Below are 27,727 nucleotides of genomic sequence, written 5' to 3'. Positions count from 1 at the left end.
CAGACAGAGTAACGAAGTGCAGAGATTGTGAATAGACATCCCGTGGAATGTCTATTCACTGTCTAAACACTTCAGTATTGTTAATGTGTTAGTGTAAGACAGCACATAAGGCTCTAGCAGGATCCCTATGCGCTAAGTAAATGAATGGAGAGGAGTGCATGACTCTGATTGGTCAGCGTCATACACTCCCCTGTACAACGCCCACTTGGTCTACAGTAAAAATACGCCCACTTGGGCATTAAGCAACTCATTAGCATAAATCTAAAATCGCTAATAAAGTGGTAAAAATAGATCGGTTTTCTAAATAAAAAGCATTACTGTCACCTACATTATAATGCCGATCTCTTTATGTAGGAGATAGGGCACTTATAATGTGGTGACAGAGCCTCTTTAACGTATGGCCAGCTTGAGCTTCCCCAATTATCGCCAAGGGTTTCTGAAGCCAGATCAGCAGCAATCAGCTGATCTGAGGTTAGCTCTAATATAAAAAGGGGTTGTCATTCACAATGGCAGTTGTGGTGCAGTTTTAAATGGGCTTTCTTTAGCCACAAACTGCAAGAACAATATGTCTTTCTTTTATACTTCTTCCCTTCTGATCCAATCCCGACTATGACTAAAGAGAGTGCATAAAACTACACCAAACTACTCATTAGTGCGATTCAAACCCATGCCCACAAATTTCTAGTTACCCTCCACTGTTAGGCCTCATGCACACGACCGTGTTTTTGCGTCCGCAATTCAACCGCAAATCCACGGGTTAATTGCGGACCCATTCATTTCTATGTGGCTATACCCACTATCCGTGTTTTCACGGCTCTCCGCATGTCCGCACATCCGTGCCGCAGAAACTCCGGACATGTCTTATTATGGGCCGCAAATGCGGTGCGGACATGCCAATAGAAGTCAATGGGCCCGTGGAAATTGCGGATACACCGCCGTGTGTCATCCGCAGTTTGCGGATTTGCGGATCATGTGACCTTCTAAAGGGGGTTTGACCAAGCTTTTGGCATCCTGTTTAAAAGTCCTTTTTTTTTTTTTTTTCATCCGCATTTTTGCGGATTACATACGGATGAACTGCGGATTACATACGGATGAACTGCGGATGACATTCCACGGAAAACGGACCTGGAATTTGCGGACCAGAAAAACACCACGGTCGTGTGCATGAGGCCTTACTCTTTTGATTTAGCTAATACTTTCAGCTCACAGCTTGAGAAAGGCTCCATTGAGTGAGCTGAAACATTGCAGGGTGAATAAAGTCCCCCTCTTCCACTGAATCTTTTGGAGTGCTGTATATATATATCATACAATTTTAACTAAACAACAAGGAAGTAATCAGGTTGAATTGCGTAGGTGACCAGTGTGTAGTTTAGCCCTGCTGATGTGATTATAGATCCCACTATACTTAGTTCTGTCCAAAATTCTGGGCATGTGCAGGATATGTATTAGAAATCAATCAGCAAATGATTGGTCTCAATTAGTTTTTTTTATGTTGAGTGACTGCTGATGGTTTTGCCCACTATAGCACAGGATGATGGCACGTATCTGAATACCAGCTGTGGTATGCTTTCAGCTTTGGGTTCCAGCAGTGAAATTAATATTTTAAAATGAAGATATCTATTGTATAATTCTAATTCTATTTTATTTCTATAGCTTGCTGCATACACACACACACACACACACACACACACACACACACACACACACACAGACACACAGACACGCACACGCACACACACACACACACACACACACACACACACACACACTGTTCAGCAATGATAATTATACCACCTGCCTTATATTGCATAGGTACCCCATAAAGCAGTTTCTAGGTAAATTTTCTGATGGAAATCAAAACAGTGCTAGCCCCCTAAGCATCACAGAAGTCTGTATTCACATGTGAAAGTCTCTGTACGCAATGCCCGTCCGAACCAAATTTTACATAATATATTCTTAACATGTAAGCCATATCATCAACACAAAAACAAATGAAAGTAGAACACAGAAACACCTAATCACACAGTCAGGTGTACACTTGTTCTTACAATCAGGGACAGGCCGACAGGTGCATGCTACCACTAAACCAAGCCCAATATAACCAATAATACCACCCTACAGTGAGCATATAGTGGTAAGATAACACAGGCAGCCTGCAGAGTATTATTAAGCTGCAGACTATACAAGAGGATCCGAAAGTTATCAGACACAATTATAGGCAGAATACAAAATTCTGAAATCTTGTGACTCACAGGTGATGTCTTTTATGATTGTAGCCATTCATTTCCATTTTCTTCTCCATCCGACCTTGACCGCTATGGTGTCTTGCCCTGAAGACTGCAGAGTTGTCTGCTTAAATCAGACCCCGAATTCAATTTAGACTCCAGACCAGACCCCTAAAGAAATTCAGACCTCAGACACAAATTTATCATGACCCCGGACCAGAACCCTAAATTAATTCAGACTCCTCCATTTATTCAGACCCTAGACCAGACCCCTAAAATTAATTCATATTCCAGACCAGACCCCTAAATTAATCAGACCCCAGACCAGACCCATAAAGAAATTCATACCTCAGACCAGATCCCCTAAATTAATCAGACCTCAGACCAGATCGCTAAATCAATCAGTCCCCAGACTACACCTCTTAAATTAATTCAGATCCCACACCAGACCCTTTAAATTTATCATATGCCAGACCAGATACGCTCAATTATTCAGACCCCCAGAGCAGACCACTTAAATGGACACTAACTTTTAAAAAATGTATGCTAATCTAATAGTATATCTGATATATATATACATATATATTAAAAAAAGCAGAGGATTGGAGCAGCACTGTGAACAAATGCCTGACTAGGCTGGTGCAAAGCTTCAAAAATAAAGGAGTGACCTCTCCTTATGTGTTAGATATCCAAAAAAGAAAACGTGAAGCAGCACTCAAATAAAGTGAATTTATTCATCCAACATGGATCCACAATGTTTCACCTCCTCTATGAAGGCATTTTCAAGTGAAAATGCCTTCATAGAGGAGGTGAAACGTTGTGGTTCCATGTTGGATAAATAAATTCACTTTATTTGAGTGCTGCTTCACGTTCTCTTTTTTGTATATATATATATATATATATATATCAACTTTGCAATATGCTTACTGTTAAAATGTAGTAATTTTATCCAAGCAAATTCTATGGGAAGTTACTGCTACTAGGTGTCTCCCTTCCTGTAGTCTGCTCTCTCCCTGTCAAGAAAAATTGATTTCTTGTTACATAACATAGGAGACGGACTATAGGAAGTGAGTGTGTGTCCCTTCACAGCTTGTCCATAGAAGTTTATGGAGAAGGGAGGGGAGCAGGAGGAGAGAGCAGGAGACGAGAGACACGGAGACACGCTGTCCATAAAAGTCTTTGGCGAGGGGAGGGTGAGGAGGAGGAGGAGGGTGCAGGAGCAGAGACAAAGACACAGATGTTGCCGCCCATAGAAGTCTATGGAGAGAGAGAGCAGGAGCAGAGAGGAGACAGAAGTCTATAGAGAGGGGAGAGGAAGCAAGAGGAGGAAGCAGGAGCAGACAAAGACACAGACAGGCTGCCCACAGAAGTCTATAAAGAGGGGAGAGGGAGCAGGAGGAGAGAGCTAGAGCATAGACACGGACATAGACACTGCTGCCCATAGAAGTCTATAGAGAGGAGAGGGGCAGCAGGAAGAGGAAGCAGGGAAATAGATACAGACACACTACAAATAGAAGTCTATGCAGAGGGGATGAGGAGCAGGAGGAAGGAGCAGAAGCAGTTAAAGAGAGGAGACACTGGTTGCTGGTAAAAGTTATAGGTCAGCCTAGTGCTGGATTCTCAGATACATTGCTCATTACTGATTCCATGCTGCTTCTGGTTCTAAGTGTGTGCTATAGAAAGATAGTGGACCAAGATGTTCTCATCTCTGTGTGTGTTATGTGTGGGAGACATGATAGCAATTCGGCTCCACCCAGTAGCTCAGAAAAAGCTGGCCAAAATAGTGTTATTCCTCATGTACACACATATATGACAGCTTTTTCTGAAAAGTCACCTGAAAAGTTAGATCTGCTTTAAATAGTCAGATTCCAGACCAGAGAGGAAAAATAAAAAAATGAGACTTCAAACCACCTCTGCACATACTTACTTTCCTGGCTCCTCTTCAGCCCGGGTGCCGTCGTACTGGGTCCTAACGCCATCCAGCGTCAGGACATTGTTTGTGCATCTGTACATCTGGATTACAACAGGGCCAAGTGCAGCAGCACTGGGAATGGAGGAGGGTAAGTATACTAACGCGCCTGGGCTCACTCGACCTGTCACTGTTTTTCAGTCCATGAGCAGTGTCATTCTTGGAGCATTGTTTTTTTTAATACTTCCATGATACACTTGCTTGATTCCCATAAAGGGATATCGGAACTACTTGTTGAGTACACAGTAAGGTATCTGTATATAATGTTAACACTAACAACAAATTGGAAATGTCAAGAGTGCACTAAGTATTAAGCGACAAGATTGCAAATCGGGTAGTTTTATGTTTGTTTTTTTTCGGTTTCAGAAAATAAATTTAATTTTTTTTGTATAATTAAAAGTTATACAATTTTCCAATATACTTTCTGTATTAATTTATCATGGTTTTCAAGATCTCTGCTTGTTCTTATTCAGCAGGAACATTCATTGTTTACCTCCAGGGGATAAAATTCTGTTCATGGTCATGTGATGGACACACAGGAGCACGGCTTGTTACAGTTACAGTATGTGTATCAGAGCTGTGTCTTCTAACAATCCCAGCCCCTGTGTGTCCATCACGTGACCATGGACAGAATTTTATCCATTGGAAGTAAACAATGAATGTTCTGACTGAATAACAACAAGCAGAGATCTTGAAAACCGTGAGGATTTAATAGAAAAAGTATATTGGAAAATTGTATAACTTTTAATCATACAAAAAAATAATATTAATTTGCTGAAACCGGATATCCCCTTTTATATCTTTTTGTTGAATCAAAATGCATGTATTTGTTAATATTGTTAATATATTACACACCATTCCATGTCATATAGTTCTAGTCATATGTATATGTAAACACGCTGGCGTATATATTGACAGGTAGGTATGAGATAGGTATTAGCATGTAATGCTCCTGACCATTTGCTTTTTCATTTGAATATTACCATTTGAACCGGTGTGGTGTTTAATAGTAGAACTGGCTTGGGAACCCTAAGGCATAAGAAGGCACTCATGTGTATTAGATTCTTATATTATTAAAAATGTTTAATTGAATTAAATTAATTTGAGATTGGCAGTCAGTATTTTAGTTGCTATACAGTTTGTTATACCTCCCTGTGGGAATTTAGGTTTCTACTTTACAGTGCTAATTAGTAATTCACACCTTCCATACACATGACTCCATTCTCTAGTATTTGTATGCAAATATGCCATGTGGCCTTTGTCTTTCACATATAAATGAGCTCGCTTTTCTCTGTTACAAAAGTATATTTTTGCAACCTTGTTTTGTAATCGGTCCTTAGGGATTACCAGGACTCACCCCTTTTTAGTACCAGTAAGATAAGTGCATTGGTGACCCTTATATATGTTTGATAACATTATGATATTCCAAAGGTATTTGAAAATGGTGCTTAACAAAATTAGAAATAGAGAATAAAACATTATAGCAGTGAAATCACAGTGCTGCATAATGATATAGAGCAATTTCAAATATAGTACAAAATGTCCTTATAATCATCATCATCGTCAATGATGGCCTCTGCGGGCATCTGTGTTTGGCTAGTAAGTTAAATTAGCTTTTTTTGTATTAGGAAACCAACATTTCAAAGTTCCTCAGGTCACAGTTGCAAAAAGTCAGCAAGCCTAAGGCTTCACATGAACGTAGCCCACCTCGGACGTGAAAAACTGCCGTTTTCCACGTCCGAGGTAGGACCCGTGCGGGAAGCGTTGTCATGGATCCCCCACAGACTAGAGTCTATAAGGGATGCGTGACACGCAGTACAATAGGACATGTCTTATTTTTAACGGACGTGTAAACGTCCACAGCAGAGAAGTGGAAAGCAGTTTGGCAGCTCATATTGTTCTTTCTAAAAGTAAATGGACTGGAGAAACCAATCATTTTTTAGCTTTCCATTCCATGTATGCTTTAAACTGTTGATAAAGGAAATATAAGGTGATATTGGCTGCAGAACGTCATTACTTTGCACATTATTTAAAAAAAGAGATGACGTTAGAGCCTCGGTTTCAACATGGTACCATGGGATATAAAGTGAGATATCCTAAAAGTGTAAGAGCTACATAGCTTGTCATGTTCTTTAAATCTAATGGTTCAAACGTCAATATACTATAAAGTAACCGTCGTTAAGTGTAAAGTAAATGAAATTCACCAATTTATGCCAAAATAAAACCATTTTCAGTACCAGGCCTCACTTCTAGATTTACGGAATGTTTGACATTTCAGACATTTTATTTCAGTGTCTTAGTATAAATTTAGTTGTTCTTTTTTCTTCTTGTGTTTTAGACAACAGATTATTCTACCATGACATCTCTAACTGGTGGGTTGGATGAAATGAAATCCAGTCTAACAAGTCCGTCTTCAGGGGATTTAGGAGGAACTGTTCCTGGACCCCAATCATACCCTATTGTAACAGGTAATTCATAAGTCCAGTTTATTCAAATCAACTTTTTATTTGACACTTAATTGCATGTTTATGACATGTAGTCAGTCAACTGCTCCTGTACTTGAATTATATAGTTTATATTGCTAGAATATGGTTAGAGATTCTCAATGGCATATACTTTATTCATACTGGCAAGTCTTTATAGTCTATGTTAAAATAAAATGGGAGATGTGTTGAGATGTGATCCCTTATTCAAATGTAAAATTCTCACTGCTTGATTTGAGTTAATGCAGAAAAAGACTGTCACCTCCATTCATTTATATGGCAGGGAATGGGGTGTCCTTAATCTGGTTAGAAGACAAGCAAAGAGATGAATACAGTGCAATACATACACATATTTGGTATGACCAAAAACATAACCAGCTGCATGAGAAATCCACAATATTTACACAATATTTATGGTGATCTTAGAACAGGGTAAAATAAATAAATAAATATTATTTATATATATATATATATTTATTATATATATACAAAAAGATCCAGCAGCACCGGTTGAAGGATGTGGGTGCAGGCCCCAGGGAGCAGACCAAGCTCTCAGTATCAACAGAGATCAAAAAAAATAGGCAGCACACCATAGAAATCAGTGAAAAAGAGGGTACTTTATTAACCCCAAGTGCGACGTTTCAGCTCTATCCACTAGAGCCTTTCTCAAGCAAATGACAAGTGAAACAACAGTGGTATAAATCAAGGTACCACAGTTGCGCCTCGTGGACGCCGCCATTGCGGCTGCATGATCTGACATCCCCAGGTGATATCCGTTTTAAACTTAACACTGTTTTGATTTCACAATTGTATACACATATGTATGTATGTATGATTACTGATTTATAATTTACACTGACTGGATGATTTAACCTGTAAGTGTATTCTTTAACACTTTTGCATTATTGTACTTTGTATGCACTTGTACTGATATATCACCATTGAAGATATGTTCCACATTGTACTTACACTTCTTTGCATTGTACCCATATTTGTATTTGATTGCTGTTATTGATTTGTTGATTGGTACCTTGATTTATACCACTGTTGTTTCACTTGTCATTTGCTTGAGAAAGGCTCTAGTGGATAGAGCTGAAACGTTGCACTTGGGGTTAACAAAGTACCCTCTTTTTCACTGATTTCCATGGTGTGCTGCCTATTTTTTCGGATCTCTCTCTCTCTCTCTCTCTCTCTCTCTCTCTCTCTATATATATATATATATATATATATATATATATATATACATATATACAATGAAGGAAATAAGTATTTGATCCCTTGCTGATTTTGTAAGTTTGCCCACTGTCAAAGACATGAACATTCTAGAATTTTTAGGCTAGGTTAATTTTACCAGTGAGAGATAGATTATATTTAAAAAAAAAACAGAAAATCACATTGTCAAAATTATATATATTTATTTGCATTGTGCACAGAGAAATAAGTATTTGATCCCTTTGGCAAACAAGACTTAATACTTGTTGGCAAAACCCTTGTTGGCAAGCACAGCAGTCAGACGTTTTTTGTAGTTGATGATGAAGTTTGCACACATGTTAGATGGAATTTTGGCCCACTCCTCTTTGCAGATCATCTGTAAATCATTAAGATTTCGAGACTGTCGCTTGGCAACTCGGATCTTCAGCTCCCTCCATAAGTTTTCGATGGTTTAAGGTCTGGAGACTGGCTAGGCCACTCCATGACCTTAATGTGCTTCTTTTTGAGCCACTCCTTTGTTGCCTTGGCTGTATGTTTCGGGTCATTGTCGTGCTGGAAGACCCAGCCACGAGCCATTTTTAATGTCCTGGTGGAGGGAAGGAGGTTGTCACTCAGGATTTGACGGTACATGGCTCCATCCATTCTCCCATTGATGCGGTGAAGTAGTCCTGTGCCCTTAGCAGAGAAACAGCCCCAAAACATAATGTTTCCACCTCCATGCTTGACAGTGGGGACGGTGTTCTTTGGGTCATAGGCAGCATTTCTCTTCCTCCAAACACGGCGAGTTGAGTTAATGCCAAAGAGCTCAATTTTAGTCTCATCTGACCACAGCACCTTCTCCCAATCACTCTCAGAATCATCCAGATGTTTATTTGCAAACTTCAGACGGGCCTGTACATGTGCCTTCTTGAGCAGGGGGACCTTGCGGGCACTGCAGGATTTTAATCCATTACGGCGTAATGTGTTACCAATGGTTTTCTTGGTGACTGTGGTCCCAGCTGCCTTGAGATCATTAACAAGTTCCCCCCGTGTAGTTTTCGGCTGAGCTCTCACCTTCCTCAGGATCAAGGATACCCCACGAGGTGAGATTTTGCATGGAGCCCCAGATCGATGTCGATTGACAGTCATTTTGTATGTCTTCCATTTTCTTACTATTGCACCAACAGTTGTCTCCTTCTCACCCAGCGTCTTACTTATGGTTTTGTAGCCCATTCCAGCCTTGTGCAGGTCTATGATCTTGTCCCTGACATCCTTAGAAAGCTCTTTGGTCTTGCCCATGTTGTAGAGGTTAGAGTCAGACTGATTAATGGAGTCTGTGGACAGGAGTCTTTTATACAGGTGACCATTTAAGACAGCTGTCTTTAATGCAGGCACCAAGTTGATTTGGAGCGTGTAACTGGTCTGGAGGAGGCTGAACTCTTAATGGTTGATAGGGGATCAAATACTTATTTCTCTGTGCACAATGCAAATAAATATATATAATTTTAACTGTGTGATTTTCTGTTTTGTTTTTTTTTTATATAAGCTATCTCTCACTGGTAAAATTAACCTAGCCTAAAAATTCTAGAATGTTCATGTCTTTGACAGTGGGCAAACTTACAAAATCAGCAAGGGATCAAATACTTATTTCCTTCACTGTATATATATATATATATATATATATATATATATATATATATATATATAGAGAGAGAGAGAGAGATATAACGGAATTGCTAACTTATATATATTCAGAAATTACACTACAACCTGAACATGGCATCATACAACAGTTATGACTGTCAGAATGCAAAGGGCCAAAAGAAAATAGATGTGGGTTCCCTGCCCAGGATCCCCTCCATTACCCAGAGTGTGGAGCTGATGTAAAACATGGAGAAGTCGGTGTGACCGTGTGTACACTCATGACCATGACTTCAATCGGCACCGTGTAATTCTACATTTCCTCTGCAGCAGCAGTGCAGGTGACAGGTAGATGCACAAGCTGCTTCTAGCAGCAGAACTCTGTATTCAGTTTACTGTAGGGAGAGCTGCCTTAGGAAAGACGGTAATCCTTTAAAGACAAAATTTGTCTTCGTCATTAAGGGGCTAATAAATAGGCTAAGCTCTAAACAAAATTGAGACTACTATAAGTTATATGCATATCTAACTGCAATTATATATATATAAATAGGGAATATACGGCACTCCGAACCATGGTGGCGCTCTAGTAGGATTCCACTCTGTAATAGTATAAATGCAAACTCAGCACTTGGGTACTCGATGAAAACGTGAAATTTTTATTCTGCAATCCACATGTTATGAATGTTTTCAGTCAAATTAGACCTGTAGCAGATAATTATATACTATATGTTAGCTACAGCCTATAGTTTGTTTAATTTTATTCAGTGAGAATGTAATACCTATATGTATGAGATGCTTATACCCAGTGGCAGATTAAGTAAACCATAGGCCCTGAGCTTTTACCCAAACTTGGGTCCCCCTTCTCCACGGCCGCCCTGCCGCGCCATAACTATTGTTAACGCTACTTTTTTGTGCGAACATTAAGAAATGGGTGTTACGATTCCCCTTGTCAAATGGCTGTGTCCCTATATGCTGACAGTATCACGCTGTGCAGGGACACATCCTCCTGACAAGGTTAATGATAACACCCGTTTGTCTATCAGTCCTGGACTACACAAAAACTTTTTGTGAAATACAAGGATAATAAACATGTCAGGAGAGGTGACAGATTCTCTATAAATCTAGTGACTCACAGGTATTGACGTCTCAGATTCTAGTATTTTTCCTCTTTTCTTCTCCATCCGGTCCAGACTTCATGACAACTTCTCCCGGCCATGACCCATTTCTGCAGAATTTGCCACTCAGATGTCTTTGGCTCCTCACTTTTACAGCATTTCCACACCTATAAACAAAGATAAAATTATCACGGTGCCACACACTGTGCCCCTAAATATAATAGCGCCAAACACTGCACCCCTAATAAAATAGTACAAAACACTGTGCCCCTGAATATAATTGTGTCACATACTGTAAAGTAAAGCACCGCATACACAGTGCTCCCTGTAGCTAGCGACACACACACCACCCTGTAGATAGTGCCACACCCCAATGTCAGCGTTTCACCCTTTGTATACAGTGACACACAGTGCTTCCCCCTTGTATATAGTGCCACACAGCGCTTCCCCCCTTCTATACAGTGCTTCCCACTTGTATATAGTGTCCCACAGTGCCTCCCCTGTATATAGTGTCACACAGTTCCTCCCCCTTGTATATAGTGCTACACAGCGCTTCCCCAACTTGTATATAGTGTTACACAGCGCTCCCCCTTCTTGTATATAGTACCACACAGCGCTTCCCCCTTCTTGTATATAGTGCTACACAGCCCCCCTGTATATAGTGCTACACAGCACTACAACACCCTTGTATATAGTGCTAGACAACGCTTCCCCCCTTGTATATAGTATCACACAGGGCTTCCCCCCTTGTATATGGTGTCACACAGTGCTTCCCCTTATATATAGTGCTACACAGTGCTTCCCCCCTTGTATATAGTGCTACACAGCGCTCCCCCTTCTTGTATATAGTGCTACACAGCGGTTCCCCCCTTGTACATAGTGCTACACAGCACTCCCCCTTGTATATATTGTACCACACAGGGCTCCTCCTTCTTGTATATAGTGCTAGACAGCACTCCCCCACTCTTGTATATAGTACGACACAGCGCCCCAACTTCTTGTATATAGTACCACATAGCGCTCTCCCCCTTGTATATAGTACCACACAGCGCTTCCCCCCTTCTTGCATAGAGTGCTACACAGCGTTTCCCCCTTCTTGCATATAGTACCACACAGCGCTTCCCCCTCTTATTGTGTATAGTGCTATACAGCGCTTCCCCCCTTCTTGTATATAGTGCTACACAGCGCTTCCCCCCCTTGTATATAGTGCTACACAGCGCTCCCCCCCCAAAAAACAAATGAAATAAAAAATATTTTACTTACCTTGCCCGTTCCCACAACGGGCTAGCGATGCCACCGGGCATGAGGGGGCCCGTGCGGTCATGTGGCCGCCCGAACCGCCCTAATAAAGATCCGCCACTGTTTATACTTTTTTTGATCTTTAAACCATATGTGTAAATTTGAGAATGCTGACGCTATTTTACATGATGTAATGTGACATAATAGTGATATTATTATGTTTTATTATTTCTTTTTGTTGTGTAGAACTATCTGATGAAGGTCTAATTTGACCGCAAATGTTCATAATATGTGGATTGCAAAATAAAAATTTCACGTTTTGATCGAGTACCTGAGTGCAGAGTTTTGCATTTATAACTCCAATTATAAATATAAAAAACAAGGTAGTCAATATCCAATAAATGAGTGCGTGGAGACATGTAAATTGTTGCTTTATGCCCCTAGTGGCCAGCTTGTATCCAGAACTACTAGTTTTTAGCCCATATACAACAATTGAGTTCACAGCTATTTATTCTAACTTGCATACAGCTGCATTGTTCTTGTTACTGATGATCAATATATGAAAACTAAAATGACTCTATGGCATAGTGGAAACCATTACGGGATAGTCTTCATGGTCAAAGTTAGTAGGACTTCAAAGAAATCGAAAGCGTCGTAACTTTATCACTGCACTATTTAATGGCTCTATCAATGTTATACACCAGCATAGTTGACCTAATGGCCATAAGACCAGGGCTACACCGAGACTTTTTGTAGGAAGACTGATTGATTTTAACTATTGATCTACAACTGCAGTCCACAAAATTGCATGCAACTCAATGTACTCATTTGAACTACAGCTGTCACTTCAGAGTCAAAATCAATCAGTAGCACCACAAAAAGTCTAGGTGTAGCCCAGGTCTAAAGGAGCAATTCACATTTTCACCCTATATGTTTGAAGAGGATCTGTCACTAGTTTAGTAATGTCCACTCTCCTAGCTAATCTAATAGGTGCTGTCACACTGATAATGCTAGTGAAAACTGTGTCCCAAAAAGTTTACTATTATAAAAGTTATGAGCTTTCTTCTAAATATGAAAATGAGGCTATACTAGACAATTGAGTGTCCGCACCAGTGATTCTCCTGAGGTGGAGCTTCCTCACAGCCTCTGACGCTGTCCTATCAGCATGAAGCTGCTTCACACAGTGTGAGAGACTGAGACTGGAGGGAAGGGGGATCTCTTCAAATAGCAATATATCAGGCTGTGGACCACCTAGAACAATGGTTCTGGTGGCATATGAACATATGAAAGATGAGATAATCTTTCATATGCCCCCAGGATTGCAGTTCTAGCTGTGAAACAACCGGGGAGATCACCAGTTGAAAACACAGTCAGGATTGGAAGCTGTACGCTATATGATCACACTGTATTGCTGGACTGGGAAGAGGAGAACTGTATAAGGCTGATTGGAAAGATTACACCTCCTATTTGGCAAATATAACCAAATTAGCATAATTAGAAAAATGCTCATAACTTTACAAATAATAAACGTCTTTGAACATTTTTTACACTGTAGTTATCAGCATCACAGCGCCTTTTAGATTAGTTAGGAGACCGGGCATTAATAAACTAGTGACAGATCCTCTTTAAATGAGGATTTTTTTTTTTATTTTTTTTTTGCATATGGGATGCAAGTGAGCTATATGTAAATACTTGTTTTTCAGTGCAAGAGGACTTTTTAATACACAACCCTTCTAGTGTAACCTGTAACTGAGATATAAACAGAGTAAAACATTTAGGACTCGACTATTATTTCTTCAGTGTCCTATTCATTTTTTTTTTGTGCGGGTAGCGTACTGAACCATTCATTTATATGGGACCATGCACACATCCTTTTTTTGGCGTATCCGTGCGTTTGTTTGGCAAATTGTAGAACAGGTCCTATTCTTGTCCGTCTTTGCGGTTCGTCTCACCTATTCTAGTGTAGGGACCGACATCAGATGTCTCATACGTGCCGTAACTGAAATTTAAACAGCATAATACATGCTGACCGGCCCTTTACCAATAAAGATTAATAAGACAAGATATACCCCTGAGGACGCTCCCCTACTTGGTGCAGAAACGCATTGGGAAGTGGTCTTTTTATATCTGTGGCAGGCAAACCCATTCAAATATTTTGCCAGCACACCTAGCAGCTGTGAATGTGTGGGGTGTTTATTACATGCTAGGCACTTCTATTTTGGTGCTGACTACATGTTCACACCCCGCAAGCTATTGTGTGCAATCCGGATTTGCTTGCCAACGCCTGTAGCTGATTTCTTTGGCAACTTTTGCCCTACATTTTTTAATAATGAATTATGTTTAATAAAATTTGTTTTAAAACGTTTACACAGGCAGTTCTAAATATAATTCTAGTGTATAGGGCCAGAAAAAAATGGACAGCACACAGAAGCCACTAGGATTTGTTTTTTGTGGTCCGCAAAACGGAAACGGTCATGTGCATGATGCTTAATCAAAAAGTTCACAAAAATGTTAACTCTGATCCTTGGTACCATGTATTAACTTGTTCTGATTCATTAGTCCCTGAAATATGTTATATGTCCTAGCTTTAGGAACAAAAATGCTATTTGGTTTATTTAAGTAAGAGAGAGCATTAGCAATTTTCACAGCGTAGTTATACTGACAAGATAGTCCACAGTAATTAAACATAGTTGGCTTAATTAATGGATAATTCATTTAGTTCCATGGATAATACAGAGGCTCATTTAATAATGTGGCACAGTGGGCGAAAAAGTATTTACCCATAGAAACCAATTAAATAATAGCTGTCATTTTTGTAGCACAATTTAGACATTAAATTAATATTTGGTTGTTAAGTATTGTTATATTTTTATATATAGTTTTGTCCTATTTAATCAGGGTTGCCCACACTTTTTTGGTTAGAGGTCTAGTTTATCAGATAGTACTCGAAATGCATGCAATAAATATTTTTACATAATGGGGCAGATTAACTATTACATTTAGACAACTTCTTTCTAACTTTTACACCACCTTGTGGTTGGTGTACTTTGTGCCAAAATATTGTCACAATTTGTTGACTCTTAACTTGCATTGTTGCGTTATACTTCACTTTGCTGTGGAATTCTGCAACCCATATTCTGCAACAAATATGCAATGTGTGAACCCAGATTTAAAGAGGCTCTGTCACCAGATTATAAGTGCGCTATCTCCTACATAGTCTGATTGGCGCTGTAATGTAGATAACGGCAGTGGTTTTTATTTTGAAAAACGATCATTTTTGAGCAAGTTATGAGCTAGTTTAGATTTATGCTAATGAGTTTCTCAATGGACAACTGGGCGTGTTTTTACTTTTTACCAAGTGGGCGTTGTACAGAGGAGTGTATGAGGCTGACCAATCAGTGACAAATCAGTGTCCTACACTTCTCATTGTTCCAGCCCAGCTTCTTTCACTGCACAATCACACTGTGCTGTGGATCATGCTGGGCTGGAACAATGAAAAGTGTAGGACACTGATTTGTCACTGATTGGTCAGCCTCATACACTCCTCTGTACAACACCCAGTTGGTAAAAAGTAAAAACACGCCCAGTTGTCCATTGAGAAACTCATTAGCATAAATCTAAACTAGCTCATAACTTGCTCACAAATGATCGTTTTTCAAAATAAAAACCACTGCTGTTATCTACATTACAGCGCCAATCAGATTATGTAGGAGATAGGGCACTTATAATCTGGTGACAGAGCCTCTTTAAAGTGTATGAGTTTATAATCCAGCGTGTTGTGTGTATCATAAGGGCACGTTCACACGTGGCGGAATTGCTGTTGAATTCCGCTGCGGACACTCCGCAGTGGAATTCTGCAGCAGCCGTTTTTTTCATTTCTTTCTATACATTTTTAGGAAACTTAGTTCAGACGTTGCAGAAAATAACTGTGCGGAATTCAGGCTGCGGTGCAGAATTTTCCCTCCGCAGCATGCACTGTCTGTTGCGGAGAAGAAGCAGAATTTCACTGCGAATTTCAGCCTTTGCAATGCAAAAACTGAAATCTGTGGCAAGTCCGGTGTGATATCTGCAACGTCTGAATTACCTGTCAAATATGCAAATGTTGGTGCAGATTCGTTACGTAATTGCCCCAAATCTGCACCAACATTTGCAAGCGGAAAAATTCTGCCACGTCTGAACGTGCCCCAACACTTCTGCATTCCCAGCATAGTAAATTTTAAGGGTAAGACATGCTTCGAAAAACATTTAACCCATCCCCCAACTTGAAGTTCCCTCACCCCTGAATAAATATTAGGAAACGCCATTGTAGTCTTCAAACATAGTTATAAACGAATTGTGTTTTTTAGAGTATGCAAAAGACCAGGACAAATTGCTTGGCAGGACTTTGTCTTCATCCTCCTATTGAAAATTTCCTACTTGCTAAAAATATTTTTTTTTTTTGTGAAAAATTTGCATGTTATTTGTAGTTTTCTGCGACATTAAATATTACGTTACAAAAAGGAGAGTGAGAAAAAAAACCTCTCGCTGCCACGGTTCATAAACGCGCTCTCTATTTGCAAGGCAATGACTTGAGCCCACTTCATTACAGCCACAGTCAGCAGTTTTATAAGAGGTTTGATTGTTATTAATTACCTGCAGATGCATTTCCAGCCCCAGCTTGCTGACTTCAGCTTACTTCTTATCACATTGAGTGGACAGAAAGGGAAAGGATCTGACACTAGCACAGGACTACTGGAGAGAAGATTGACAAACCCAAGTGCATACTTTAACCCCTGTCCCTAGGAATCAGCAGAGCCCAAAAAATGTACAATTGTGTCTTCTTTTTCCAGATCAAGAGAAGAGATGTATTTGCTTGATCATGGTTTTAAAATAAATTGGTTCCTGATAGCACCAGTATTGTATACGTGCAATTCTATCTATGTTGTATCCTGACATTGTGCCTTTTGTTGTATGCAAATGCCTCTCAAAAGGTACTGATTCTCTTTGCGAAGTTTCAAGTGGTAGGAAGTCCTGAGGGCAATGTGCCCTGGTAAAAGTATGCAAAATAGCTCTCTTCCAAAAAGAAGAAAACTGTCTCTCTAGTGCCACCTATAAGTCACCACCCTGTAAGTTAATGCCTTGTAACAGGTTATCAGTCATACCATCTGCAACATTAGATGGGTGTTCCTGGTTTGGCTAAAAACAAAAGTCATGATTCACGTCTCTATAAAAGTTTGGACATTGGCTTACATGGTAACCACCTATAGTTTTCTTCCTTTTAAAGGATAAATATTTGGCAAATGCAAGTAAAAGTTTAAAATGGAGTTCTCTTAAAGCCCAGCAAACTGTCCTATCATCTGTCATCTTTGGGTTCTTAGAGGACGATATAGCAGTTTAGGCAGTTTCTTTCCCCCCTTTTGCTTCTAGATGGGAAAATCTTGGTGTCTTGGCATCTCTAAATATTTCTGAAGAAGGGTGTAACGTCCCCATCTGCAGCCATTCTTCCATGGCTTCGGCCATGGAAGAATGAGTACTGGGTGGCATCTCCCTCCTGAGAGACGCCAGCACTCACTTCCACATCACTGTGCTGGTTCCCATAGGGTACGCGATCGCTCGCGCACAGCCTTAAAGGGCCAGTACGCGCACATGTGTAAAAGCTGTAATTAGCCCATGATCACCCTGGACTATAAAAAGGGCTCTGCCCTTTCACTCATTGCCTGAGCGTTGTTGTGTTTACCCATGTTAGTCTTAACAAATGGTCCCTTAGTGTTATCCTGTTCCCGTTGTTCCCGTGCCTTGCTACTTGTATCCTGTATCCCGTGCTATATTTGTTCCTGAGCCTAAGAGTGTTGGAGTCATGTTGTGGCACCTGTCACGCCTGCTGATATACACCACGTCTGGTGTCATCTGCCTGCAAGTTCATCTGTGCCGAGCCTGTCTGGACTATCAAAGGTACTCTTGTACTAGGACTGTTGTTTGGCCAGCTGCTACTCCCCTACGGCGGTGCGGCCTAATGGGTCCACATACCCACGGATCGTGACAAAGTGTAATAGTTAGAGTAGTTTTTATACATAGAAAATATGAAGGAGACGCAAAATACATTAATGTAATGACCTTTTAAATAAATAACTAGTTGGACTTTGAGGTAGTGTGTCAACTATTCCACCATTTGTGATTTCTTGAATATGGAAAATTAATAATTCAGGTGCATTGGAAAAGGTTCGGTTGTGGCAACATACCATGAACAGTATACAGACAGATAAGAATGAGTGCATTCATGCATTTAGAGAACTTAAACAAACACTTCGGGCATAACATAAAGAGCCTTTGTCACCAGTTTACTAATGCCCTATCTCTAATCTATATAACTAATCTATATAACTATAAATAGGTGCTATGATGATAACTACAGTGTCATTTTTGTTTAAAAAAATGTTTATTATTTACAAAGTTATGAGCATTTTTCTAAATATGCTGTCCAATCAGCATACAGCTTCTCCCCCTTCCCTGCTCAGTAACACAGTGTGATCATGTAGTATACAGCTTCCATTTCCAACTGTGTTTTCAACTAGTGATATCTCCAGTTGTTTCACAGCTAGAACTGTATGAAAAATTAGAATCTCACCAAAACTGTTCTAGGTAGTCCACAGCCGGAGATATGGCTATTTGAAGTGATCCCCCTTCCCTCCAGCCTCAGTCTCTCACACAGTGTGAAGCAGCTTGATGCTGATAGGATAGCATCAGAGGCTGTGAGGTAGCTCCACCTCAAGAGAATCGCTGGTGTTGGCACCCACTTGTCTAGTATTGGCTCATTTGCATATTTAGAAAAAATTCTCATAACTTTAAAAATAAGAATCTTTTTGGGACACAATTTCACTAGCATTATCAGTGTGACAGCGCCTATTAGATTACCTAGGCGATTGGACATTACTGAACTAGTGACAGATCCTCTTTACATCACTGTGTTATGCCCAGTGTAGGGCCTGAGTGGGTGGGGCACGATAGAGGCATTTGAAGAACACAATGAGATAATCCCAGTGTCATGCACCGCCCTCTCAGGTCCTGCACAAGTCATAACACAGTCTATCAGTTTTGCCCAAAGTGTTTCTTTAATTAAATAGTAAAGTATTTTTCTTTTTAAGGAATTGCAAGCTTTGCCTTATTGTGATGGTGTAGAAAACACATAATTACACAACAGACTCATCGTATTTACGCCATATTAAAGGAAGCTTGTGTGAAGTTTCCATGTGTGAAATAAAAAAATAACTTCATCAAATGACCTCTACCACAACCTACAATCACTTTCCTGCCATAATGTGACAGTAGTGGTCCAATGAAGACATGTATATGTTAATTAAGATAAAGACTTACCGTAACCATATGCATGCACAAAACATGCTAGAATAATTATGGAGATTGCACTGCAATTATGCTAATGAGATATACCACTGAGGTGTTATCTTCCTGCACCTAAACAAGACTTCATTGTCTAAAGGCTCCATAGCACTTTAATCTCTTTAATTTGAGTAATTTAGGACTAGATACAGAGAAGGTGACTGGAAAGTCCAAAACAGAAATTTCTTATCGGTTTTAAAAACTGTTAAAAACGAGTTATCTTGAAATTGTCATATTAAATAAATTCACAGTCATGTATCAAGAACGACAACAAAAGGTACATTTATAAAATTGAGTTGAGGCTAGATTTTGTCAATTCCAGGTATTAACAGCTATTAACAGCTATAAAAAAAGTGAAAATTACTTGATCCGCAATATGTATTCAGATTCATTTTCAAAGTAGCAATAGAGATTTTAAAGTTTCTTCCACTAAATGATAATATTCTAAATTCTTTCATTGAAATTCTTTCATACTCCAGCTAGGAAACAAAAAAAAAAAAAGACAAAGGGGTAAATCTGTCTTTTCTGGTAAAATAATAGGTGAAATTGTGTTGTGCAAATGAAACGTGAAGTAGTACATTGCAGCCAATCAAGTTGCTGCTTTCATTTCTTTAAAGCAGCTGAAAATTGAGAGATGAAATGTGGTTGCAAAGGGCTCCCTGGTTAGAAATTGTATTAAGAATTTCTTCAGGAATTTTTAAGCAGATTTTGAACTCCCTGCGCTTTTTTTTTACCACATTTTTCGCAGTAATTTTTGCCCACGGCCATTGAATCTAATGCAAGGACCGTGGGCAAAAATACACTTCGAAAAACACTCAGAAATGAGTGCCGCAGGTTTTTTCTGTCTACCATTGACTTCAATAGAAGGTCTGAGGCGGAAACCGTAGCAAAAACATGGCACTTTTTTTTCCCGCGAGCGGCCAAAAGCCAAAAACCTCTGCCTCCCATTGAAATCATTGGGGTGCAATTTTGACAGTTTTTTGGCGCTGATTCAGATGTGGTTTCTGCATCAAAATCAACGCTGAAAAACTCTGTGTGAACTGACCCTAACATAAGAAGTGTTATCCAGTTCGCTGACACTTCATTCTTAAACTTTCTCATCCTATCACTACTTTTTCAACTACATATTATATGTAGTGTCGTATCAACGTTGGCCGGCTAAAAGTTGATCAGTGGCCCATCTACTTTAAGTGTTAGGGTATGTTCACACGAGGTCATTACGTCCGTAATTGACGGACGTATTTCGGCCGCAAGTACCGGACCGAACACAGTGCAGGGAGCCGGGCTCCTAGCATCATACTTATGTACGACGCTAAGAGTACCTGCCTCGCTGCCGGACAACTGTCTCGTACTGAAAACATGATTACAGTACGGGACAGTTGTCCGGCAGCGAGGCAGGGACTCCTAGCGTCGTACATAAGTATGATGCTAGGAGCCCGGCTCCCTGCACTGTGTTCGGTCCGGTACTTGCGGCCGAAATACGTCCGTCAATTACGGACGTAATGACCTCGTGTGAACATACCCTTATTCTCTCTCCAGTATTTAATGCCCGAATTTGAACAAAATGAATGCATGATATTTAGGCAGCATTTTATTGTGTTAGTAAACTGTTTTGATTGATAACTTGCAGTTGTTTAAATGATTTTTAAATGGTGGTGAAGGTCCAAGGCCAAATGGTAGTGGAGGCCTCAAGGCCATTGCGCAATTGCCCTCCCTGCAATCCAGCCCTGATTATAATGACATTGATGTGGATGTTAATTCAGATCCTCAGACCGTCTCTGTCCCTGAGATGCTGTACAGGGTGGAACTCTTTACATGGGAACAATAGATCAGTGGAGCTGTAGTTATTATGTCAGTATCTTTAATCTATGATACACTATCTGGACAAAAGTATTGGGTCACACCTTTTAATCATTGAATTTAGGTATTTCATTCAGTCCCATTGCCACAGGTGTATAAAATCAAGCACCTAACCATGCAGTTGACTTTACAAACATTTGTGATAGAATGGGTCGTTGTAAAGAGTTCACTGAATCGAGCATGGTCCTGTAATAGGATGCCACCGCCGTAACAAGTTAGTTTGTGAAATTTCTTCCCTGCTATATATTCTACGATCAACTGTGAGTGGTATTATTGCAAAGTAGAAGTGTTTAGGAACCACAGCAACTCGGCCACAAAGTGGTAGACCACTTAAAGTTACAGAGTGGAGTCACCGAGTGCTAAAGCGCATAGTGCATAAAGTCGCAAATGCTCTGCTGACTCCATAACTTCCAAAGGTCCTCTGGCATCAACATCCGTACAAAAACTTTGCGCTGGGAGCTTCATGGCATGGGTTTTCATGGCTGAGCAGCTGCATGCAAGCCTTACATCAGCAAGCACAATGCCAAGCGTCAGATGGACTGGTGTAAAGAACGCCGCCACTGGACTCTGGAGCAGTGGAAACTTCTTTTGTGGAGTGACGAATCATACTTCTACTCTATCTGGCAGTCTGATGGACGAGTCTGGGTTTGGCTAATGCCAGGAGAATCTTCCCTGCCTGACTGCATTGTGCCAACTATAAAGTTCCGCTATGGGATTTTTCAAGAGATGGCATAGGCCCCTTAGTTGGGTGTGAAAGAACTTAACTGGCCCGCACAGAGCCCTGACCTTAACCCCATTGAACCCCTTTGGATGAACTAGAATGGAGGTTGCGAGCCAGGCTCTGTCATCCAACATTAGTGTCTGACCTAAAAAATAAATTCCCCCAGATCTCCAAAATTTTGCTGAAAGTATTCCCAAAAGAGTGGAAGCTGTTTTAGCTGCAAAGGAGGGACCAGCTCCATATAAAGGCTCATGGATTTAGGATGGGATGTCATAAAAGCTCCTGTAGGTGTAGGTGTACTAATATTTTTGTCCATATAGTGTAACTCCACAAAGGTATGGGTTAGGTGATAAAGGTAGAAGTAGGGCTGTGGCCTCCAACCTGTGGCTTCCAGCTGTTGAAAAACTAATGGTCAGGAAAGGCTTGGCGATGTTGCGTTGTTGCATTGCAACAGCTGGGGAGCCACATGTTGGAGACCACTAAGGTAGGGAACATTTTTTTTAAACAAGGAAAAAAAAGGTTTTTATAATGCTTTTGGCTATTCCTTTTTAAGTGTGGACTAATGATCCCTACTGTCTGCTTATGAATATACTTCTTTTGCTGCTGTGTTCACCTTTATGACACACTACCATTATATGAAACATAGTGGTAACTTTATATAAAGTTAAGAGATGTGACAAAAGGTGTGCAGAATAAACTGCATGGATATTCAATTAAAGAATTTAATGAAGAAAATTACTGTACTCCAATGGGACATCAAAATTTGATCCAACATTTTGAAAGCAAGATACTCCAAGGAAATTTCAAGAAAACCCTAAACAGAAAAAGGCCTTTAGACAGGGAGTTATTAACAATTTATATAATCTCTTTGCTTTTCTCTCCGGCTATTTCTCCCCAATTTGACTGCTATCTACATTATCCTTTGGAGTATTAATACTTTTTAAAAAAAAATAAAAAATTATCTTTGTAATATATAGCCCCATATAAATTATTATTAATTATTTTGAGTTGTGATCAATGGTCCTCGTTTATATTTCTTTATCACTACTTATTAGTTTTTCTATGTCTTGTATGCATTACATACAAATAAAAGAATGATTAAAAATATATATATTACAGCAAGGAAATAAAGTAAAAAGTCTTATTAAAGTCTCAACTGATAATATTTTCTAAAGTGAAAAGAGATTTTAGCCACTTAAAGAGGCTCTGTCACCACATTATAAGTGCCTTATATTGTACATAATGTGATCGGCGCTGTAATGTAGATCACAGCAGTGTTTTTTATTTCGAAAAACGATCATTTTTGACGGAGTTATGATCTATTTTAGCTTTATGATAATGAGTTTCTTAATAGACAACTGGGCGTATTTTACTTTTTGACCAAGTGGGTAATGTGGAGAGTAGTGTATGAGGCTGACTAATCAGTGACCAATCAGCGTCATACTCTTCTCCCCATTCATTTACACAGCACATAGAGATATAGCAATATCGCTATGTGCAGTCACATAAACACACTATAACGTTACTGCAGTATCCTGACAATGAATATACATTACCTCCAGCCAGGACGTGATGTGTATTTAGAATCCTGACACTTCGCTAAAACAATCCCGACACTAAAGCACACCAGGTGTAATCTCGTTTGAAATGACAGTTGACAGCGTAATCTCGCGAGACTACGCCTGCTATGCTGTAAATCACAGAGAAGTGCAGAGAAGTGGTCAGGATTCTGAATAGACATACCGTCCTGGCTGGAGGTAATGTCTATTCATTGTCAGGACACTTGAGTAACGTTATAGTGTGTTTTTGTGGCTGCACATAGCGATATAGCTATAGCTGTGTAAATGAATGGGGAGAAGTGTATGACGCTGATTGGTCACTGATTGGTCAGCGTCATACACTTCTCTCCACAACGCCCACTTGGCCAAAAAGTAAAACACGCCCAGTTGTTCATTAAGAAACTCATTAGCATAAAGCTAATATAGGTCATAACTCCGTCAAAAATGATTATTTTTCGAAATAAACAACACTGCTGTAATCTACATTACAGAGCCGATCACATCATATACAATATAGGACACTTATAATGTGGTGACAGAGCCTCTTTAAGGGGTTGTCTTTATTCTACAAATATTTTTTTTATCTGATTCCGGCTCGGGATCTGCTGAATGCCATGTTTTGGGCTTCAGAAATATCACCATAGGTGTTATGCTGAATTGAGGAGTGTGAATGCACACTACCTACATGTGCTGATGCTCATCTCAGCGATAAAGTACTCTGTGTTGTAGATATTACTGACTATTGTGAATGCACACTTAGGATACCATATTTAGTTAGTGTGAAAGCACACTTAGTATATTATACTCATCTAGTGTGAATGCACACTTTTGTTTAACCCCTACCCGCACCAGGACGTAACTGTCCGTCATTGCGGGAGGTTACTTCCCGCACGAGGACGTACAGTTACTGAGTTAATCCCGGTGCACACTGTCGGCGACAGTGTGCACCGGGAACCGGGAGGTCAGCTGTCGCCGACAGCTGACACTCCCCTCTTGCCGGACAGCGATCCTTTGCCGCTGATTTCGGCGCATTAACCCCTTAAATTTGGCGATCGGGTGCAATCGCCGAATTTTAGGGGTTTCTAACATATCGGCAGACCCCCGTCCGAAATCGCGGGGTCTGCCGATAGTTAGTATGGCAAACGGAAGCCAAACAATGGCTTCCGGGTCTGCCATGGACGGAAGCCCATCAGGACCAACCTTCGGCTGGTCCTGATAGGCTTCCTGTCAGAGTGACAGGAAGTCACTGTGTCGTTCCCGATGCACACTGTCGGCGACAGTGTGCATCGGGAACTTGGAGATCAGCTGTCCCCGACAGCTGACACTCTCCAGTGTTGCCGATCAGCGGCTCATCGCCGCTGATTTTGGCAATTAACCCGTTACATGCGGGGCTCGATTGCGATCTCCGCATGTAGCGGGTTTGTAGCGCATCAGCAGCCCCCATGCAATCGTGGGGGCTTCTGATGCTTGTGATGGCACCCGGGGGCCAGACAACGGCCCCCAAGTCTGCCATGTATGTCAGCCTATGAGGATCAGCCTCTGCTGATCCTCGTTGACCAACTGTCAGAGTGACTGTGACGTCACACTGACAGTTGGAATACATTACACTACCTAGGTAGTGTAATGTATTCTAGCAGCGATCAGAGCTGCAGGTCAAAAAAAGAAAGTGTAAAAAGTAAAAGAAAAGTTAATAAACAAAAATATAAAGTGTAAAAACTAAAAAAAAGTTAATAAAAATGTTTTATAAAAGTGTAAAAATAAAAGGTTTTGTTTTCCTATAATAAGTCATTTATTATAGGGAAAAAATGAAAACGTTAAAAAAAAGTACACATATTTGGGCGTTCGTAACGACCCAATCTATGAAACTATAATGTTAATTTTTCAGCATGGTGAACGCCGCAAACAAAATAAACGGAAAACTGTCAGCATCGCTATTTTTTGGTCACCACCCCTCCCAAGATATAGAATAAAAAGTGATCAAAAAGTCGCATTTACCCCAAAATGGTACCAATAAAAAGTACAACCCGTCCCGCAAAAAACAAGACCTCCCACAGCTTTTTTGACGAAAAAATAAAAAAGTTACGGCTCAGAATAGCGTGTCCCAGAAAATAAATTATTTTATAGAAACGTAATTTTATTGTGCAAACGCTGCAAAACGTAAAAAAAACTATACACATATGGTATCGGCGTAATCGTACCGACCGGCAGAATAAATTAAAACGTAATTTATTGCGCACGGTGAACGCTGTAATAAATAAAGAATTTAAAGCGCCAAAATCGCTGTTTTTTGATTCACCTTAAAAAGATCCTGAGGGGCCAAAATGCTCACTATACCCCTAGAAAAATTCCTTGAGGGGTGTAGATTCCAAAATGGGGTCACTTTTGGGGGGTTTCCACTGTTTTGGTCCCTCCGGGGCGTTGCAAACCCGACATGGCACTGAAAACCAATCCAGCAAAATCTGCACTCCAAAATCCAAAAGGCGCTCCCTCCCTTCTGAGCCCTGCTGTAGGTCCAAACATCAGTTTACGACCACATATGGGGTATTGCCGTAATCGGGAGAAATTGCTTTACAAATTTTGGGGTGCTTTTTCTCCTTTATTCCTTGTAAAAATGAAAAAAATCTATGTTTCCACAGAAAAATAGGTGATTTTCATCTTCACAGACTAATTCCACTAAATTCTGCAAAAAAACTGTGGGGTCAATATACTAACTATACCCCTAGAAAAATGCCTTGAGGGGTGTAGTTTCCAAAATGGGGTCACTTTTTGGGGGTTTCGACTGTTTAGGTACCACAAGACCTCTTCAAACCTGACATGGTGCCTAAAATATATTCTAAAAAAAGGAGGCCCCAAAATCCACTAGGTGCTCCTTTGCTTCTGAGGCCTGTGTTTCAGTCCATTAGGACACTAGGGCCAGATGTTGGATATTTCTAAAATCTGCAGAATCTGGGCAATAAATATTGAGTTGCGTTTCCCTGGTAAAACCTTCTGTGTTACAGATTTTTTTTTATTACAAATGAATTTCGGCAAAAAAATGAAATTTCACCTCTACTTTGCCTTAATTCCTGTGAAACGCCTAAAGGGTTAAAATATTTTCTGAATGTGGTTTTGAATACCTTGAGGGGTGCAGTTTTCAAAATGGGGTGATTTATGGGGACTTTCTAATATATAAGGCACTCAAAGCCACTTCAGAACTGAACTGGTCCCTGAAAAAATAGCCTTTTGAAATTTTATTGAAAATATGAGAAATTGCAGCTAAAGTTCTAAGCCTCGTAACGTCCTAGAAAAATAAAAGTACGTGAAAAAAAAAATGATGCAAACATAAAGTAGACCTATGGGGGATGTTAACTAGTAACTATTTTGTGTGGTATTACTATCTGTTTCACAAGCAAATACATTTAAATTTAGAAAAATGCGAATTTTTGAAAATTTTTGCTAAAATTTGAAGTTTTTCACAAATAAATATTGAATTTATCAACCAAATTTTTTCACTAACCTAAAGTACAATATGTCACGAGAAAACAATCTCAGAATCGCTTGGATAGGCAAAAGCATTCCGGAGTTATTACTCCACAAGGCCAAAACAGGCTGTGTCCTAAAGGGGTTAAATATACAGTCCCTTGTTAGTGTGAATGCACAATACTGTTCGAGCTGCTGTACTGTTTGTCATGGGTGTTAATGCACAAGGAATTTAGGTGCTGTGTCTCATTTTAGTGTGAATGTGTGGTCGCAACGGTACCACTACGCCTTGATTTCTGTAGGTTCCAAATTAGAAGGTATTTACGAGCTTGGTGAGTCAAATCACTCTGAGACCATGTTCTCAAAAAGAAAGACTCAAATTTATTATCATATACAGCGTATATTTATAAGACACATAGAACAAAGAGCATAACTTATAGGGGGTAGTCTACAAAGGGAGAAACCCTCCCTCTGACCTTGACGAATACAGAAAAGAGTGAATTCCTTTGTATTAAGCACGTGATCACTAAATGTTACTTGTATAAACTGTTTTGCTGCCAAGAAGAAATACCTTACGTAATCTGCAGAGCATCTGCAGACTATTACAAGGCAAACTAAAAGACAAAAATGAATATCACACTGTGCAGTGTATACTGACACAAAATACAAAACAAGGAATTTTGAAATGATTCCTTCACAAATGCACACTGTGTTGCAGGTGCTGCGTTTTTATTACTGAGTGTTCATACACACTTTGTTGCTAGGTATCAGATCTTTACTCGGTGTGAATGCACACTTTGCTATCTAGTCCAGGTAGGTACAGAATTTATATGTTTTAACTAGATATGTGGAGTAATTCCATAATCATTTAAACCAATATACTGGAACCCT

At 39.9% G+C, this 27,727-nt stretch overlaps 1 protein-coding gene across 3 annotated transcripts in view; it reads left to right on the top strand.

Annotated features, from left to right (window-relative positions):
- PAX5 (paired box 5) overlaps positions 1-27,727 on the top strand; it is a 247,605-nt gene that overhangs the window by 145,888 nt on the left and 73,990 nt on the right. For all 3 annotated transcript variants that reach the window (XM_075825553.1, XM_075825552.1, XM_075825550.1), the window contains one exon: positions 6,533-6,662. In XM_075825553.1, coding sequence (XP_075681668.1) covers positions 6,533-6,662 — 130 coding nt within the window. The remainder of the gene's footprint in view (positions 1-6,532; positions 6,663-27,727) is intronic.

The sequence above is a fragment of the Rhinoderma darwinii genome, chromosome 1 (assembly GCF_050947455.1).
Source record: "Rhinoderma darwinii isolate aRhiDar2 chromosome 1, aRhiDar2.hap1, whole genome shotgun sequence".
In the NCBI taxonomy this organism is placed as follows: domain Eukaryota; kingdom Metazoa; phylum Chordata; class Amphibia; order Anura; family Rhinodermatidae; genus Rhinoderma; species Rhinoderma darwinii.
This window is presented reverse-complemented; position numbering and strand designations above follow the sequence as displayed.